This window comes from Lampetra planeri, chromosome 32, assembly GCF_965212315.1.
Source record: "Lampetra planeri chromosome 32, kcLamPlan1.2.h2, whole genome shotgun sequence".
Classification (NCBI taxonomy): domain Eukaryota; kingdom Metazoa; phylum Chordata; class Hyperoartia; order Petromyzontiformes; family Petromyzontidae; genus Lampetra; species Lampetra planeri.
Window position 1 is genome coordinate 1,260,032 of NC_136138.1, and position 15,882 is coordinate 1,275,913.

Here is a 15,882-nt window from a genome sequence, read left to right on the forward strand (position 1 = left end):
GGTTTTATTACAGACCTCACAGGAATTGCTGAAATCTGCCTCAAGGGTACAGCCATTTTCAAGTTTTGGCAGGGAGCACAGTACCAGACGAGTGAAACCGTTGCTAAGCCGATGACTGGCAAAACAACTACGCTAACTTCAGTTACCCTGAACAATATCCCAAGTAACCGACACCTTTATCGTGATGCAAGTGCCGAGCGTGACACACGTCCCTCGTTTGAGGTAAACTTGTCGAGGAAGTGTCGTGAAAGAGAGAGGAGAGAGAGAGGGGGGGAGAATGAGCTGTATTCTCAACCGGACACAAGTCGACATTCCAAGAGGCAGGAACACTGAACCATGGACAACTTATCCAACCTGAAACGGACTACACTTTTTTTTCTAGGTGCAAACGCCCGTGCGACGCCAATGCCCCGAAACCACAGGCTGTGAAATCCCCTTATAAAAGAAAGCCACTGTCTGTTCGATTAAAATCCCCTTCGCTTTGCAAAAATGTCGTTTCTGCCCAGCACGAACCTCGGCCCAAACCCGAGAGCTTTCTATGTTCGGCGTGACATATTACAATGTTTTCAACAATATTTGACAAAATATAAACCAAAGGAGAAATACAAACCTAGCATTAGTGTTTATCAAGCCAAACCCCCTCCTCTATATTAATCTTTGAAACCGTAGTGTAATAATTGTGTCATTATCCAAAATGTCAATATTTGAAAAACGTGTGCATTTAAGTAATACATTACACATCCAGTGGGTTTATTTTATTGCAGTCTCTTTGTCATCTAACGTGACACATCACACAAGAAGCAATGCGAGCAGCTGATGTGCTCTGCTGCAATAATGCATGCGTTCGTATGACAAGAGACGGTCAAAGGTGATCCCCGTGCACAGCTGGGAGAAGATTGGCAATTAATCTCGGCTAAAGGCCACTGCAATTATAAGACAAAGGTGAAGTGTGGGTGTGACCGGGGTAAGGGAATAGGCGCGAGCGACGAGGGTCCCTGGAGTTTGCCGGAGTAACCAGTGCGATCTAGACCGCCTGCTGAGTTCCCCACACCGCTGCTTGGACCTGCTTACCACCCTGAGGTGTCCCATGTTGATAACTGGGTAAAGTGAATCAGAATCTGTATTTAGACTGCAGGAGGAATCCGATGAGCTATGAAGCTCCTTTTCACAGAGGTCCAGTAGGGGCACGGGGTAAGAACGTCACGACAGGAGTGCAAAGTACAAGAAAGGCAAAAAAAAATCACTGAAACACAAACCATTAACACGAAACCATCCTACCAGGCGAAGACCACTAAGGTATTAACTTATTCTTCAGAAGCAACCTGGCCACAAATGATAACTCAACAAAGTGGCTTACCACGTGGAAATTCAAAGCAGCAAAATAATCTACCTTCCATGCATGGATGTGTCACGGTTTAAGAGTTTCTTATTTTTACGGTGAACGCTATTTGGCCTGCTTTTCCATCCTGCCCAAACATCGGTAGCCACAGCACTTCATCCCACCACACACAACCTGTTGAACTGTTGGTGTATCCATTGATACAATTCTGGGTGGACAGAAGTGGAATAGATTTCAGAAACGTGCCCATCGTGCCCACTGCCACGTCAGTAGATCGATCGAGCAACCTCTGGATCGCAAGTCCAGTGCGCTGACCATTACACCCTATGGCAGCAAATACATGTACAGAACTCCTAATGCCCCTCCACACTCAAGAGTGTTTGCTCTTTGATGAGCACCTGCATCCGAAAGGGCCGCATATGAACGACACTTTTGTGGCCTCAAGGCGCTAGCGAAAGCCCTCCCCCGTCACCCTCACTTGCACCCAGGCATGAACATTTTTTACTCGCTTAAGAAAACACGTTAATGTGCTTGCAGTACTTAACAAATTGATCTCATAATTCAATATATTGTTGTATAAATGCATAACAAAGTCTGTTAGCAGCTTACAGCTCAAATACATAGCATTGGATTCATAAGCACTTTCATTCATTTGAATGCAGTGGCGTTACAAGCAAGGAACATACACAAAATACGTGAAAGTACCATACACGCGCGCACACATGTAGAATCGCACACGCAACAACAAAGACGGAGAGATAAACAAACCACCACTTCACACACACACCTGTGCCAAGTCCGCAGATATAACGCGCAAAGGTCGTTATCAATCTCCGAGACAAAATGAGGCGATCCTATCAGTGGCTCGCCGCATTGTGCGCCCAGTACCGTCTCAGAGGCAGCAGGTGCTGCGCGAGTCTAAACACAAGCCCACGCGTTCGCCCGCCTTGCGACAAAGTCTCAGCCGAAGCGGCGTGGAGAAGATTTCAAAAAAGGCGCGATCGTTCATTCTCACTGCAGCGAAGCGGATGCGTAACGACTGTCACGCTTGCAGAGAATTCGCGGGAGCGTCGTGCGAGCGCACGCAATTTGCCGGGCGGAAAACAGGCGTGGGATCTCGGCTGCGCTGAACCAATCAAAACCATCAGCGAGTGTAAAGTGGCCTGTCGAGCCTATTGTGGCGAGCAGTTGAAGAATATCTGGCTTTGTTCGATGAGGTGAAAAAAAAATCATTATTGCCCAAGCAGGTGCTAAGCACACTGCGGGGGCTACTGCAATAGCTGCACTGCAAATGTTATTCCATAAAAACACGTTTTTTTACCATTTCCGTTTGTTTTTTCAGCTGCCCTTGGTAAAATCTCTACAAGCCTGCCCTTTATTCGGCAAAGGCTATTAAATAGTACTATCGGGATTAAAAAACAACCGTTATTATTCGGACTATTTTACTGTTCACAACATTAAAAAATGCGCGGAATGAGAAAACTCCACAATTCGTACTGTACTGACGTGTGTCGAGTTTAGTTTCTTGTGCTCTGGATTTGTTCGTGGCCTTGAGAAAAAAAAGCCACTGATTTAACATTTAGAGTAAAGAGAATGTGTTCAATCGTCACCCTTCTTACACTGACACGTCTGATAATGCAGGCATTACATTAACATCTGATTTAATAACCTGTTTATTTATTTATTGACAGCTCCACTAATCGCAATTTTGATAATATGCATAAAAGTACAGTGCTAAATGTACGTGTGCAAGTATAAAAGTAGTTTGAAAAGTTTCGGGTACAAGGTGTTCCAGGGAAAGGATACCCCCACTGATCTCAAGTTAACGCGAGGTTGAAGACCAACCATCAATAAACCGACATGCTGCTGACGATGACGATGACAACTTGAGACCCAAGAGCAATGGGACCAACAATCAGCAAACAGAGAGAGAGAGAGAGCGTTTTCTCTCGAGAGGGCGAGGCCTGACACCCGGAGGAGCAGACACAAAAACCGTCTAACCGAGAGAACGGGCAACTCGGTGAACTCTGCCTCACTTCGACCGACTGCGAGTCGCGAGACAAACATTGAGCAAACGCCAGCGGAGTGTGCAACAGAGCGCGCGTTTAGACAATGCCGAGAATGGGAGTGGGGATCGCAGACCATTCATCATCTGCCCATTCCTGTGAGCGGACGACAGTAACTGCTGATGTGCAAAAAGAGGTTCGCTGGTGCCTGAACGTATACTCTGTGAAGAGGACGTGTTTATATGGGTCAGACATCTCGACTAATTATTACTAACACTGCTACACGGGGTGAATTGTGCCCTGTTCCAAAATTACCTTGACGACACCTTTACTTGGCTGCTGAAATTATGCACTCCCAGAAGGCCGTGTGGGACGTACAAATTTACTCATTTATTTATTTTCTTCCTCTATATCTGGTTATTCAAATGTTAATGTGCATACAATTGTTGCATTACTGTATCATTATGATTATTATTTGTAATTATTCGGTAGTTTATTTATAATTTGAGCATTTTTTTTGCTCAATTCTATTAAGCAATGCATTTTTTTGCTTCCAATTAACTCTAAATTGAGCTTCATCTGCCTGAACCCTGATTGATGTTGTGACTGCTGCTGCTGCTGTTTTTTTGCATTGCTTCATGATTTTCACCGTGACTAGTCCAGTACAATGTAGTTTCTTTTCCAACCAACCAAGTGGATCGTACATCTCCCCGATGCGTTCTAGGGTTGTGTCGCACATTCCGGAGCAGTTTTCTGGAACACTTCTCGAAGACCAATAAAAAACCATCGGAGCTAACACAGCACAGCGCGATCGGGGAAACACTTGGGACTGCAGCAGGAGTCTCATTCACACGGAGGACTATCGAGGTCACGGCGAGGGCTCGCCGGCGCAGCTCACCTCGGAAGTTGAGTTGAATGCGCGGCACGGCCGGCTGCGGGGGAGACTGCGCGAGGACGCCGCCGCTGCACGCCGAGGCCAGCACCAGCGCCAGCGCGAGCACCGGTGGCGGCGCTGGACGCATGGTCGCTCGTCGACGGGGCACGCGCGCCGCTGCGCTCCACTTGCCCACGGCTGGCAAAGCGCTAAGCAGCTCGGCTGGTCCTCGTCTCGCGTATCCAACAAGCCAGCACACCTGATGGGATACAAAAACAGGACAAAAAGGCAACGATTGTGTTAAACGAAGGGAGGTTGAAATTCCCCCCCCCCCCACTTAAAAACAGTCTCCATGTAGATTACGCTTTCTCACGAACTTGCATTGTTTCCATGACGTGGCAGTAGAGGCACTGCTGCAAAGTAAGCGGACGAGCACAAGCGTACCGTGGGAAAAGACAGCGCTTGAAAAGTCGACTGCCCATAATCGTGCTAATTTGTAACGAGCACAACTTTCACTTGCCCGAAGGCAGTGACCTGAGGCGCATAGGGTGGCCCATTTCCAATAACTCTGGATAAACTGCGATGCCTATTATATTGAGTTCGGTTAAAATAATTGAGATTCCCAAGAGTAATCTCACCGCCTTGTTTACAGAGTGCACGAGTCGACACTTTCCAGAGGATTTGGACTGCAAACAGATGGAATCACAAGGGGCCACGATGATCTTTCCACTGACATACTGCATGAAGAAAGTAATATGACATAAATGATTACGACGGTATAACAACTGCTCTATATCTGGCGAGGCCACTACATTGGATTATTATTGCAACAAAACCAACTAGGAAGAAATCACGCACGATATGAAGAGCACACATTTGTAATGCAAATGCAGTAGCAATTGTTACATTTAGGTTATTAAAATAGAGTGAACGTTTACAAGGGTAATCATTAACTTAAAAATAAAAAAACACATTTCTAATGAAGTTGTCAAAACATACTCCGTGCAAATTGTACATGGAGAAACGTGCTTGCACTGGGGCAAGGAGGAAGCAACTTGTTAACTGTCGGGCGAAAGACGAGGAAGAGACAAACATATAGGGGGACAAATGAGAAAATAATGGCCAGGAAAGATGCAGCTCAGCAAGACGAGTACAAAGCACCGAAACACGTGCTGCTCTTGGACAACCTTTCAAACAACATTTCTCTTTGACAATTGCCCAAAACAGCTGTGGTGAAGATACACAAAAAAAATTGCTGGCTCAAAGGTTTGAATCAAATCAGCAAGAGAGGAGTGAAGACAAACATTGTCGAGATGGGGGGGAGAGGGAGGAATTGGCAGAGAAAGTGAAAGAGCAAAACAAGAAAATGAGAAGACCCAAGACAGGTCAAAGTTCATGACACAGCAACATCAATCTGGCACAGGCTGTCCCCGGCTGCATGGAGAGTGAGGTGAGTGACTGATCTCAATTTGCCCAGACTTGGCCCCCACTAAACCTAATGCCCTCTTCGCTTTAGCACCCCCACAAAAAACCTCCCTTGCCATCACATCCTTGCCCCCCCCCACCCCACTATTCCTCTACATCATCAACCGGAACCCAACAACACACGCAAGCAGGAACATGCTGAAAAATAACATCGGAAGGATGCAATCACTGAACACCCATCAGCATGTCTTTGCAGAACGCCAATAATGTCTTGTGGCAGCCGCTCTCTGCTTTCAATTAAGGCCGTGCTTTATACACAGAGACACTATTTTCTTTTCAGAACCTTTTTCATCAAATGCTACCCGTCAATCATTAGGATGGGGATTTTTTGTGTTCTTCCCACCTCCACACCCCCCCCCCCTCTCAATACTGATCCTAACCACATGTAATATTCAGCATGACATGATCGCACCCCAGGAAAACAGACACAAAACACATGCAAGGAAATCGTGCCCCACCGACGCATCGAAAAGTTGTGTCAGTGACAACACTGCTACAAATCACGTGTGCGAGTGTGTGCGTGTATTGGCAGATAGCAGTGGAGAGCAGTTGAATTGCGGTTAGCGCGCTGCGCTACAAACCCGGCGAACCGCTCACTCACGGCCGGCACCAGTGACGATTATTCAAACTGGTCCTGGGGTCTCCCCTAGATCGACTCAGCCTCAAATGTGTACTTGGTGCGGTGTGTAAACATCGTTGCTGGGGAGACAAAGGCGGTCGACCCACCCCCTCGTGTACCGTTCCGGCCTTCATACTTGCTAGCTAACAGCACTTGCCCCAACACTCTGTCAAGGCTATACGGGGGGTGAGGGAGAATCTTTATCTTTGGCAGATAACCTGGCGAATCTACGATGGCCGTCAGAGTGCAAGACACGTTGCCAGAGATCGTCTTCTTGATGTTTCACACGGAACGGAGGAGGGGTTGGTGGGGGTTGGGGGAAATGAGCAGCAATAACTTTTACATGCGTCACTGACTTCATAAACGGCACCTAATAAGCCCCAAGACAGCAGTGCAAGAGTCGCGCGCGCGTGTTCACATCGCGGCTTTGCCGATCGCACACGCGCCAGCTCTTTAACTGCTCCACGTCCAACCCCCTCCTCCTCCTCCCCATATTGTAGTCTTTGAACAAAAAATAAACCACATTCACCGTATTGGTTAACGCTTCTTGCTCCGGTGAACGCGAATTTGCTCACCGAGCATGAGGATTCTGCCCGTTGAGCTCCCGGGTGCAATCAGTGTTGATAAATAACATCGCAGTAGCACGACTTCTAAATGGTAGCTGCAAGGCACAAGGGGCCAAATACACCGCGACGCGTGTTGGCCCAAACGTCACAATCCATGTGGACCTGGCACGATGATGATGCGAGCACAAACGATAACACATTCAAAAAGAGGTGGCTGTCATTGATAGAATAATTAATTAATGTCGAACGCCGCGATAACGAGAATGGATATACACTCGAATGTACATACCAGTTACTTGTTAAACGTGTACAACGCTGGGCCAAAACTGTGTTTTGTTTTAAAGTGCAGACTATCTTACATTCAGGTCCAATACACAAGGCGATCCGTTTACAGATACCCCATTGAGTTCGCATGCTCCATTCAGTCTCTACAGGCGTCCGAATGATTGTGCGAGCTGTGGTCCCCGCGTCCCCCACAGGACAATTGCTGCAAGGTCTCCCAAGCCAGTCTCGGAGAGCGTTCGAGGATGGAGCGAGACCGTCTGTGGAGGCTCCGAAATGAGAATGTGAACATCGTTCTGTCATTCTGGTGGGGTCGTCCACGACGATAATATAATTACTAACATGTATAATGCGACATTCCATCCTCGGATCCCAAATGCGCAATGCCTGGAAAGCAGGAACTACAACCAGAGCCAGGGGCAACCCAGCACCATCAGTGGTAGTAGTATCACTAGACCAGCAGCATCAGTATCACTAGACCAGCAGCAGCAGTATCACTAGACCAGCAGTAGCAGCAGTAGCAGCAGTAGCAGCAGTAGCAGCAGTAGCAACAGCAGCAACAGCAGCAACAGCAGCAGCATCGCTAGACCATCAGCACTATCACGAGACCAGCAGTATCACTAGACCAGCAGTAGCAGCAGCAGTATCACTATAGACCAGCAGCAGTATCACTAGACCAGGAGTAGCAGCAGTATCAGTAGACCAGCAGTATCACTAGACCAGCAGTAGTAGCAGTAGCAGCAGTATCACTATAGACCAGCAGCAGCAGTATCACTAGACCAGGAGTAGCGCGAACAGCCCCATCAGTGGTAGTAGCAGCAGCAGCAGTAGTAGCAGCAGTAGTAGTAGCAGTAGTAGCAGCAGCAGTAGTAGCGGCAGTAGTTGCAGCAGTAGTAGTAGCAGCAGTAGCAGCAGTAGCATCAGCAGTAGAGGCAGCAGTAGTAGCAGCAGTAGCAGCAGCAGTAACAGCACCAGCAGTAACAGCACCAGCAGTAGCAGCAGCAGTAGTAGTAGTAGCGGCAGTAGTAGCAGCAGTAGTAGCAGTAGTAGTAGCAGCAGTAACAGCACCAGCAGTAACAGCACCAGCAGTAGCAGCAGCAGTAGTAGTAGTAGCGGCAGTACCAGCACCAGCAGTCAGCACTCGAGCAGCAGTATCACCACCACCATCAGTAGCAGCAGCAGGAGGACACTCACAGCTCACCCACCACAAGCCCTCTCCATCACACACGCACGCGCGCGCGCGCGCCGTGTTTATGTTTCACCTCCACTTCCAGGCGACGTCTTCTCTTGGCGAAACACTTCTCTCTCTCTCTGGGTTGTTTTTTGTTAAATAGTTTTTTTCGTTTAAAAAAGAATCAACTTATTTCGACGTGACAATGTTAACGACTTCTTTATTCGCTGATAAAGAGATGAGCAGCAGCAGGAGGAGGAGTGGAACAAAAAATAATCTAAATTCGCTTAAGTCCCACACCCCAACGGCGTCGTTCGCCGCCGATGCTTTTGCTCTTCCCTGGACGTCGCCGGAGCGGTCGTTGCGAGGTGCTCAGCAGCAGCGGCGGCGGCAGCGGCGTCGTGGTCGCTTGTGCGGTCGTTGGCGCGAGGCGCGCGCCTTACTCCCCCACCTGTGACGCGGCCGCGCGCTCAGCTGCGAGCTGGTGGGGGTGGTGGGGGTGGTGGGTGGGGGTGGTGTGGGGGGGGGTGCTGGCCCCGCCGGTGGGGAGGGAACTCGCGGCCCGTGGGGTACCCCCGAGGGGGGTCGCGAGCAACGCCCGCAGCGGTGTGGAGTTCGGCCATGCCCCAGGGCACACGGAGGGGAGCGATGGTTTAGGAGGCGACAGCGGTGGGAGGAGGCAAGGGGCAATCGAGTTGCTGTTTGGGCGCTGGCACTAATTGTGGGCCCATCGTCGTTGTTGGTGTTGTTGTTGGTGTCGTTGCGCCGCCTCTTCGATGTGCCACTGTTTGACCGTGAGAAGTCGTCGTTGCTGCTCGCCACGTTGGTGGCGTTCAATGACAGACTTGGAACGTTCCGTGAACAAGAAAGAGCTTCCTAGCTCATCGGATTCGTCCGGTCTAAAGACAAGAGTGTGATTCTTGTCACGGCAGCCCTTTTGCTCACTTCAGTAATTGTTTCTTGATGTGGTTGTCCCACCTGATGACGGACGCTTGTGTTGCGCCCGAAACGTCGTTATTTAATTTATTCTATTTTCTACCTACGTGACTTTACCGAAAGAACCAGAGTATGGATCCCTGCAGTCACGAATAAAATAAAACAAAACAATTTCTCGCTGTTTGTCGGTGAATACAAAACACAATTAGAACGTGGCCAGCAGCTTCGTCATTCCAACTGCCTATTTCACATGTCGGCCAAGCTCATCCGATCGATGTAATCGACTTTACAATATCCCTCCTGTTTATACATTGAACAACGTTCGTCTAATTTCTATGGAAATAGAGAAAAAGTCGCTGAATTTGAGCATTCCGTTTAAAACAATGAGATGTCCTCTTTGTCACACACATTGATGTTCATTCATTTAGGGGCGAGCCTGACAATTAAAGATCGATTCTATAACGGGATTATGTTTGCTATTAACAGAGAAAACAAATGAAAACGTTCTGTGTACACAATGATAATTACATTTTACAAAAAAAAATGCAAAATTAATTCTTGGCAATGGACATAATCCATTCTCTTTATTGCGAACAAAATTAGCTTGCTTCTCTGGGGATCGTAATAGACTCCAGGATGGAAATAGTGGTGGGGGTGCTGAGCCAGGCGGTTGTGAAGCAAACCACGAGCCTCACCTCGACATCATCTCTACACGTTTCCATGGATACTCGTCTCATGTCTTCGTGCTATACTTAGTTGAGTGCTCCTTCATTATAGCTGTTCGGTTGGCCCTTTCAGTTGCGTGCAATAAACACATGTTTCAACGTCTGTTGCTGTTGATGATTCGACATTATTAAAACGTGTTTAAAAATCGCAGTCTCGCGGTGACGACAAATCAGCTGCTATTTTGAACGCTATTGATCAATTCGAGTTACAAAGTGACCGGGAGTCACTGTACTCTAATGAAACACTGGCGGGCTTTTTGTGTTTTAACCGTCACGTAAACCAGGGACGTGCACTGGTCGCCAGTGAACTCCCATCGCGGCTTTTCTCATTCACGTGAAGCTGACGAATTAACATATTCATTGGAGTACAATGGGAACGTGGGGGGGGGGTTGTTTTACGATCAGTGGGTGCTGAGCTGTCGCCAGACCTGTTCGCCCTGGCGGGCGGCATGGATTTCTTATCTAGAAAAAAACCTGGGGAGGGAATTCTAGATTTGAAGCTTTCGTGACTGCAAGGATTCATACTCTTAGTTCTTTCGGTAACGTCACGTAGGTAAAAAATGAAATAAAAATTAATAAAAATAAAACAATAAAATCACGACGTTTCGGAGGCAACACAAGTCTCCGTCATCAGGTGGGACCGTCACAGCCAGATTTGATGCAGCAAATCTAGCTGTGACGGTCCCACCTGATGACGGAGACTGGGGAGGGAACTCATGGCCTGCCTGACCTGGGAGCCTAGCACATTTATTTTTCTGTTTATTTCACCAGGTAAGGCCCGCTCAAGTTGTTTAGCTCTTTTGTCAGAAGTGACCTGGCTATCACGAATGATAGCTCAACGAAGTGGCTTTTAGCATGTGGAAATGTATAGCAGCGAAATTCTCTAAACGCGTGTTTCACATCGCTAACATGAACGCCGTTCTTCTCTTGCACCACCCCACTGCCATCAAAATCTCACTCATCATATTCAGCGTCTCCTTTCTGAAAACATTGACTGCCTCTCAGCTATTGTCGGCTGCATGTGACCTAGAAATATTCATGCTCAAAGTAGCACAAGGTGGTGCTATTTCCTAATGGCAAATTATAAATGTCATAGCCAATGGTGTCAATTCAATATTCGTATGGCAAGAGTCAAAAAAATGTCTCCATAAGATAACCACTGTTATCAAAATTGTACTAATTGCATTGGCCATCTTACTGTTAGAGGTTCTATACTCTCCATATAGAGCATTGTATGTGCTAATACACACACACATCATATAGATGGATGTGTGTACACGGTGCAGCGATGGGGAAACTCAACTCTATTAATTTTAATTTGTACTTAATGTTTCAAAGAGCAAACAGCAATTTTAAAATGTTGACCTTGGCTTCAAGTTAAATCACGGAGACAGTTTTAAGGATTCAACAACAGCAGACAGGATGTGGAATGGCTCTGCTCCTCACCACACAAGCTGCTGAAACAATAAGCCCAACCAGTGGGCTTCTTGATTTTGTCCCTCAGATTTATTCGGTGTGCCGCATTTAAATCGTGCACAAAGACATCTGTGTTTTGCCTCTATGCACTGTAAACACTGCCATTCTACTTCGCTCGCCGTTTGGCATCGAGTTATTTAATTTGCTTGAAACCATAAGCACTGTATGTTGCCGACATCGGATGCATGTTTATTCGTCATTGATTTAACGAAGAAGAAAAGAGCATTCTCAATGAGAGGGTGAATAAGATGTAGGTACATATGAACTTGAGCGACATAATGTATATAAAACTGAATGTTCGTACTATGGCTTGAGACGAACAACACAGCGGCGACGAGGCTTGTATGTACGTTATGTTGAACTTCTGTCGCACCGTACCTAGCCAATCGTGCTAATTCGGAGGTGTGTTGTATTTGGGACCTCGTGCATCAGAACCCCACAGTGGTCACCTGAGCGGTCCTCGGTTCACTGCTCTTCATCCAATCGTCTCTCTCGCGCCGCGACTCCAGATTGGTGTTCAGGACCTCAGACGAGTTTGTGGAGGAGGGTCGAGCAAAGGTCCTTCATAGCTGCCAACCCACACGGTTTACCCCGCATTCTCCTACAGGGAAATTGAGTGTTCAGCTCCATACGGCGTACAGCCGTTTCAATACGGGCAAAAACAACTTGACTATTTGTTTGTGTTTCCCACTTGTGATGGGACTTTGTAGGATGAACGTTGAGATTTATAAGGGCACGGGGTGACCAATGAGGTCTGAATTGGTCTGTGATAAGGTAGGCAGCACTGACGAGGGGTGGTCTTGGTTGTGAGAAATGTAATCGATGGTCGCTTTCGTATCCGATTAGCACATACGGTGCGAAAGAAGTTCAACATACGTACGTACATTCACGCAGCCCACCTATTTAGTGTCTTATCGCACGACTAATGACCATCACTTTGGTCTTTGTTTTGTACATCTTTAAAAGGGGGTATATTTTCAACGGAAGGCGTTTACGTACAAACGTGATGCCCATTTTGAAAACTGTATCTGCTGTGATGTGTCAGCGGGAAATGCCACGACTGTGAAACTTATTCCACATGGGAATATTTCCAGGACTGAAACAGAAAGGAAGCTGTAAACATAACGCAATAGAGGTATGTTATACTGCAATATTATTACTCTAATTTATGTAAAAACAAATACACTGTGCTCCCAAACTGTAACAGTGAATGATTGTAGAATTTATTAGACTAAAAAAACACACAAATTATCAAGGTAAAAAAAGTAAAATAAATGTGTTGGCCACTGGGACAATACTATGAAGGGCAATCTATTGTATACTCATATCAAAGGTAAAATAAATAAAAACGGTAAGTTCACCACAAATGAACTATTAATGTAACTGGAGCTTGGTTTACCAAAGCTTTTCTTCTCATAAATATTGCGAAAGTGTTTGTAAACTGACGGAATAATTTTGGCATAAGAGTATTTTAAATGTCTTGTCCGCCGGTTAAATCAGTTGGTGAGGAGAAGTCCGTCGGCTTAAGCCTGCATTTTCAACGTAATCGGGCGCGCGCGTTGCTCAATAACCCCCTTGTGGAACCCCTTCCATCATTCCCATACTGACTGGATGGTCTCAGCAGGAATGTGAGTCCAAGTCCACACCCGGCTGCAAACCCAGCAAATCATACAAAGAGGGAGGAGTGGTTGGGAAGGAAGGGGATAAGGGGAAGGGTGCGAGGGGTGAAGGGTGTGTAAGGGGCCGGCGGGTGGAAGATGTTGTGCTTGGGAAGCCTTGTGTGTGCTAGGGAGACACTTATCCAACATCCTTTTGGGCTGAACGTGTGTCAAAATCTGCGACAAAAAAAACGTCGCAACGATTCTCAGAGCCCTGTCGTCACCTGTCACCCCTGCTTCTAGCCTTAACAATTCAACTTGGATTTATAAAGTATTTAAATGTGACCACATCACAAGATGATGTATGAATAGTGGGGCGGGGGGGGAGACATGTAGATAGCGACAATGTGATGAATAGGGATTTTTTGTGGGGGGGGGTTTTCTTCAGAGAAATATGGCGAAAATGCTAAAGGCCAAATAAAACATTGTAGCGAAAGAGAGGGTGAGCACACGTCATAGGGAGAGACAGTCAGCGACAGAGGCACAAACGAAAACTATAAACTGTTAAAACTAAATTTGTTTCATTAAATCCTTTATATTAAGTTCCCTTGCTTGCTTGCGCGCTTACGACCGTGCAAATCTTTCGGTTGTTTTTTAACCCACTTCCCGTGATCCAATCGAGCTGACATTTTGCACACAGACTCGTTGTGCGTGACAATTTATTTTCGTGAAAAAAAATTCCTAAATTTTCCACTTTTTAGGGGAAAAAAAATATCATATTTAATTTAAAATACCAATGTGATAAAAATGAAACTCTTACTCAAGAAAAACAGAAATGAATAATAAAATAAAACCGATGCCACGCATATAAAGGATTTATAGTGAAAAACTTAGTTTTTACGGGTTAATTTTTTTACAATGTAAAGCTCACTGAGCTATGTAACTCTTTTTCAGAAGCGACCTGACCACAAATGATAGCTCAACGAAGTAGCTTATCAAGCGGGAAATTTATAGCAGCCAAACACTCTAAACGCGCGTTGATTCCAAATGTGGAGGGAAAAACCGGAGGACCCAGAGAAAAATCCACACCACCACGGGGAGAGATAAAATGCAAACTCCAAATCTACAGCAGGCTTCAGGGTCGGGATCGAACCCACGACCTCCTGCATACAAGGCGAGACAGTTAACATCTCCTCGCCACCAGGAGCGTGTTGAGTCGGGACACGAACAGCAAAATGGTCTTCACAGTGCCGGTGTTTGAGAAGAAGGGGAATCCATCCAGATGGTGGGCAAGTCCATGAAGGTCATCGTTGTGAAGCATCACAAGACAGGGGGCCAATGCGGGGACCGTCATCAGACCTCCAGCTCAGCTTTAGGAAAAGCAGTGAAATAGATGCACTTATATTAGTAAAGTTAGCCTCCATAATAGAGGTTTTTGGGTTAGATCGCGTAAATATAAATGTGTCGTTAAACCCGCCACCACCCGACACAGCCCGTCAGTAAGGTTTGTCACGTAAACAAAACTTGGCCAATTCGTTACGAGTACAGCACACCGGTGTGTTGGTGAGTAAACCCGCAATATTTACCATTCGAGTACCGTAACGTTTGGCCAGTAATTACAAGCAGCATCATCAGGCTGTGGCATGTTTTGCTTACGTGACAAACCTTGCCGATTGGCTGTGTCGGGTGGTAGTGGGTTTAACGACACATTTATAGGAGGTCCCATGATGACACATTTATATTTACGCGATCTAACCCAACAACCTCTTATGGATAAGATTGGTCGTGAAAGCCGACTAGGTGTAAAACTAAAGTTATTATTTTGGCAATTCGTGTGTGGTGGGGAAAAGTCTGGCTACTCCGGTAACTTCCAAGACATCTGGCAAGTGTGAAAGAGTAGGCCAAATGCCCTCTCGAGATGCTCTCCGGATCTCCTGCTATGGGAGGGCAAAGTTTTATCGAAAGTACAACGATTGCCAACTTCAAACACAAGTGGCATTCATTGTGTTGACCCCAGTGTGCTGCCTGCCCAGGATTTGAACTCTCAACTTGCCATTTGTGAGCTCACCACAGAAGCAGCGCGACGCGTCGTTCTGCATGCAATGGGCTGGTGATAAGTCACCGTGCAGTCGGTTCCCCTCTCACGCCGCGTGTTGTTATCATAACGCGAATTGGATAGAACGCGATTGAATGAACGGAGCTACGTCGCGGGAGTAGGAATAAGCGTTTGTGCTGCTGCTGCTGCCTCCGCGTAGCATTCATCATACAAGGCATTGGGATGCTGCTGGATGCTGCTGGATGCTGCCCACGCGCCTCAGTCTTTGTTCGGCCTGCATGCGCATCTCACGCGTTGTCGCGGACTTTGCTTTACCCTATACAGTGTTATCTATTATAACGCGATTTTTCCATAACGCGTGTTCTTCAGGAACGCAACTACGGCGTTATAGGAGAACAGACTCGACTCGTATCTATTGTCACCAAAGAGGTAAAGAGGCATTTGGTTCTGCTGCCCACCTTGCAGGGTGAGCTACACAATACCGATGGAATATCGCAGCAGAGAGGGTTCATTTTGAGATCGAAAACACTTTTATTTAGAACTGCTTTTTGTGTTTAGTTTTGTTGTCCTTCCCCACGCACCTCCGATGAGCACGGTGTTGCTACATACGGCGCGAGAGGAGTACAGCGTACGTGCAAACGTACCAACAAGCTCTTCCTTGTCTTGGGCAGAGAAAGATTGGCTAACTTTGAAAAAGCAATGACTGGGACGAGCAGTCGCACCAGCACAGAGAGAGTCCATCAGCGAGG

At 46.8% G+C, this 15,882-nt stretch overlaps 1 protein-coding gene across 10 annotated transcripts in view; it reads right to left on the bottom strand.

Annotated features, from left to right (window-relative positions):
* Window positions 1–15,882, bottom strand: part of SEMA3F (semaphorin 3F) — a 377,495-nt gene that overhangs the window by 89,433 nt on the left and 272,180 nt on the right. For 8 of the 10 annotated variants that reach the window (XM_078609410.1, XM_078609409.1, XM_078609408.1 and 5 more), the window contains one exon: window positions 4,244–4,478. In XM_078609410.1, coding sequence (XP_078465536.1) covers window positions 4,244–4,478 — 235 coding nt within the window. Of the gene's footprint in view, window positions 1–4,243; window positions 4,479–5,218; window positions 5,252–8,433; window positions 8,816–15,882 lie in introns of those variants that run through there. The other 2 variants (XM_078609416.1, XM_078609412.1) reach the window with 2 other exon arrangements.